General features: G+C 46.3%; 1 protein-coding gene across 1 annotated transcript; it reads left to right on the top strand.

Annotated features, from left to right (window-relative positions):
- Positions 1–499: 499 nt before the first annotated feature.
- LOC109742903 (uncharacterized) lies at positions 500–2,965 on the top strand. Its single transcript, XM_020302007.4, has 2 exons — positions 500–1,627; positions 2,558–2,965. Exon 1 carries the CDS (start codon positions 531–533, stop codon positions 1,287–1,289), a length of 759 nt encoding a protein of 252 aa, XP_020157596.1. The 5' UTR covers positions 500–530; the 3' UTR covers positions 1,290–1,627; positions 2,558–2,965.
- Positions 2,966–3,901: the final 936 nt, after the last annotated feature.

The raw sequence follows: 3,901 nt of genomic DNA, 5'->3' as shown, positions 1-3,901 counted from the left end.
TGATTCAGATACCTCAAAAGTACAAATTGAGTAAGGAAAACAGTCATGAATACGTAATCTGTTGTTTACCTCTGCAGGGCTACGAGTAGGCCATGGCAGGAGACGAAGGAGCAGCGAGATCATCGATTACAACATGCAGCGATGACGCGTGTTCTAAAGGGCGAGGGTCAGGGATCATCGCCCGGCGGAGGGCGCGTCGCGGCCGGTGGAGGGAGAGAGTTTACGACCGGCAGAGGGAGAGAGCTCACGGCCGACGGAGGGTGCCATCGCGCCAGGAGATCGAAGACAAAACGGTCGTGGTTGAAACGTCAATGCTTTGCTGATGGTGGGATAAAGTGAGGGGGTTATCTGCTAATAGGTGTTTGAGTGGCTGGTTACAATCCCACCTATGATCTATGCCGTTTCTTGTCTATCCGATGGCGCACGGGAGAAGGCTCTTTCCAGATTTTCACCTGATACTTCGAGTCCTATTTCCTAGTAGTAGAAAATTACATATTTACATTAGATTAGTTGCGGCATTGGGGTTTCCCATGGAGGAGACGGAGAACGGACCGCGCCATGGCTGCCCAGGTCCAGCCGACCTCATCAGCGCCCTCCCAGACGATCTGCTCCTCCAGGTCCTGGAGCGCCTCGGCGCCGCCGCGCGCACCAGCGTCCTCTCCCGCCGGTGGCGCGGCCTCTGGACCCGCCTGCCCCACGTCACCATCGCCCTCCACGACGTCCCGTTCCGCTCGATCCAGGCGGCGCTCGCCCGCGCCGTCCGTCCCGGGGTGTGCCACTACCGCCTCGACATCCGCGTCCGCTGGCAAGCCACCCCGCTCCGCACCGCCAGCGTCTCCTCGCTGCTCCTCGCCGCGGCGGCGCTCTCGCCCGTGGAGGTGCTCTTCGTCCTCTCGCCGGACGTCCTGCTCCCACGCCTGGACCGGCTCCCCGTGGAGCAGTTCTACGCTCTTCTCCCGTGGAGCGCGCGGAGCCCCCTTGTGGGGGTGGACCTGCCCCGCTTCCGCCGCGCCACCTCCATCGACCTGCGCGCGCGCCACCTCCGCCTCTTCGCGCCGCCCTCCGGGTTCCCCTCGCTGGAGAGGCTCGCCCTCACCGGCTGCGACGTCGACCTCGCCGCCTTGATCCCTCGCTGCCCGCGCATCCGCGCACTCAGGGTGAACAACAATGGCGTGTTGCCCATGGACAGCATCACCGTCCACTCGCCGTGCTGCGGGAGCTCTCTGTGGAGAGCAGCAACACATGGACAAGCTGTGTCGATGTCGAGGCGCCCGTGCTCAAGCAACTGAACCTGTCTTTCCATGCATCACAGAGACAACTGAGTATGTTACTGTAATTCACATTTGTTTTAGGTGAAAGAAGCATGCCAGTAAATTGTCTCTGTGATGAGCCCAAAGACTGGAGGACACAAACTATCTCCATGGCTGATCTTGAAACCGTGGAAATTGAAGGTGTCAACGGGGAGGATCATGAGTCTGATTTTCTGAAAATGATCTTTACATGTGCTCCAATGCTTAAAAGAGTGACTCTGAGGTTGGCAGATGGTATCACCCCATGTGTCGATTGGTGCACAAAAGTAGACAACATCTTCAAGGCGTATCCTTCTGTGAAGTGCAAAGTTGATCTGGTAAGCAGGTTTGATGCATGGTTATAGAATACTCATGGATGCAAAAACTATTTTCTCTTTTTACCGTTTATAATTAGAAGTCTGAACTCATCCTTTAGCCTTGTGGCTGTATTTTGATCTGAAACTTATGCAATTCGTTATATCAGTGGCCTTCATAGTTTGCAAATTTCTAGGGCATATTAATTATTTGTCCTCTTTGTCCATAGTACTCATGAACTCAGTGGCCTTCATTGTCTGAATTCATAGTACTCATAGTTTGAATTCATATTACTCATGAATGTGTCAGTGGCATGTTAATTATTTGTTCAAGGTTCAAGGCTGACTTAGTTTTAGCTTGGTCGTGCCCTCTTTGTTTGCTGAAAAAAATCCACACTGTTGGTCACATGCTACAGTGATGTTCTTCAATTTTTATATGCTCAATTTCCCGTTAGTGGAGGCGAGAGGACTAACACCCCTTTATTATTCTAGTTATAATTCAATCATACCATCTACACTTTGGTGCAGAGGATATAAATGCTTATGCATGCACTCAAATAATTGCCTGAATATGCTATGTTTTTTTGCTGATTTTTCTTTGAGAGAATATTAGTTCTGAATTTGTACATATATCCTCAGCTTTTCTTTGTGAACTTTTTAGTCTAGACCATCTTCCTTAACTAAGTCAAAATGCCGTGACTGAAACATACAAGGACCGACTTAATATTTTCATGTGACTGAATTATTGTTTTAAATAGCGGGCTATGCCAAATAGCGGTACCCTACTCAAACACTATAGTGCAGCTATAGCGGGGCTATGGCCCGCTATTTGTAACTTTACCGGACAATTATACATGAATACCATTTAGCGGTTGAAAAGATTATAGAGTGGTTATAGTCAGATATTTAAAACTTTGGATTGAACTTGTTTTGTTTTACCTCCTCTGCATGCAGGGTCAACATGTCGCAGCCAAAGTTTTGCATTGACATGATTCATTGTGCTTACATTTGTGGATCCAGTGTGGTCAGCAACAAGACCATCCTCTCCCACGCCCGACCAACTCCTGTCAGATTTCAGATTCTTGCTTCATGGCTTCAATCCATACTATACTACTTTCTGTTATTCTCCAACTGTAGTGGAGCTACAGGGTCGAAGTGGTGCCCTCTTGTGTAACTCCTTGCAAGGTTGCTATGGCCCTTTTATATGGCACTGTCATCTTTTGATAGGAAATTGCCAAGATTAGTAGTGAACTCAACCTATGTTGTTGCCCAAGTGATGTTTGGGAAATACTTAAGTGCCTGGCTTACATTGGTTCTTTTCTCCAGCATATCATCCAATCCATTGCCATCGCAAACCTGAAAGGAAGCCCACAATGCACGTTTCTGCAGTATTTATCTTAAGCCACGGTATATTTCGACATGCACACTTTCTAGATAAGGAAAAGAAAGAAGTTATTTCTCAAAGCTTCTAAGCAGATTTGAAATTTCCTTTTCGATGATATCCAATACCAATCTATCAATTTTAACATGAGGACTTTGGTGTACGGGCCTATATATGATGAAGACAAAATAATAATAAAGTATGATGAAGGGGAGCCTTGGCGCAGTGATAAATTTACTGCCTTGTGAGTTGTGACCATAAGGTCACGGGTTCAAGTTAAGAAACGGTTTTCTTTCGTGCTTGCAGGAAATGGATTTCCTCATTTGGCGAACATTTTAACATATGCGGACTTTTTTAATCCGCGCATGATTTTCTAAAATTCACAAATATTTTTAAAATTAGTGAGCATTTTTAAAAAAATCCAATAATATTTTTTGAATTACAGCAGACCAACCAATCCACCTGGAACCGGCCTATCATGATCTTTCAGGCAAATAACCAGCATGTGATTGCACATGATGCACACATACACAAATACAAGTTTCATAACATGTGTGTAACTGGTGCGGCCTTGATTGATATCCCGTATGCCGCTGAAGGCGGGATCTCTACGTCCAATTTGGATTGTATTTATATGCTTATTTGCAAGTTAAGTTTTCAGTTTTGCTAAAGCGCATATAGATGTGCTCTGAGTATTGCACATCTAATCCTATATCATTGATTTTACGCTAAAGATTCATGCAAACATTTTCTTTTGTCTTTTTTCTTTTTCTTTCCAATTTAATTGAGTCACTGAATGTGCAACAAATAGGGCGTATCTAGATGTGCTCTAGACAGACCCGTGAGTTTTTATATCATCTCAATGAAACAAAAGGACTTCTCGCAAAAAAGGAAATAAAAGGATGCGATCCATGCAA

The sequence above is a fragment of the Aegilops tauschii genome, chromosome 4 (assembly GCF_002575655.3).
Source record: "Aegilops tauschii subsp. strangulata cultivar AL8/78 chromosome 4, Aet v6.0, whole genome shotgun sequence".
NCBI lineage: Eukaryota > Viridiplantae > Streptophyta > Magnoliopsida > Poales > Poaceae > Aegilops > Aegilops tauschii.
This window is presented reverse-complemented; position numbering and strand designations above follow the sequence as displayed.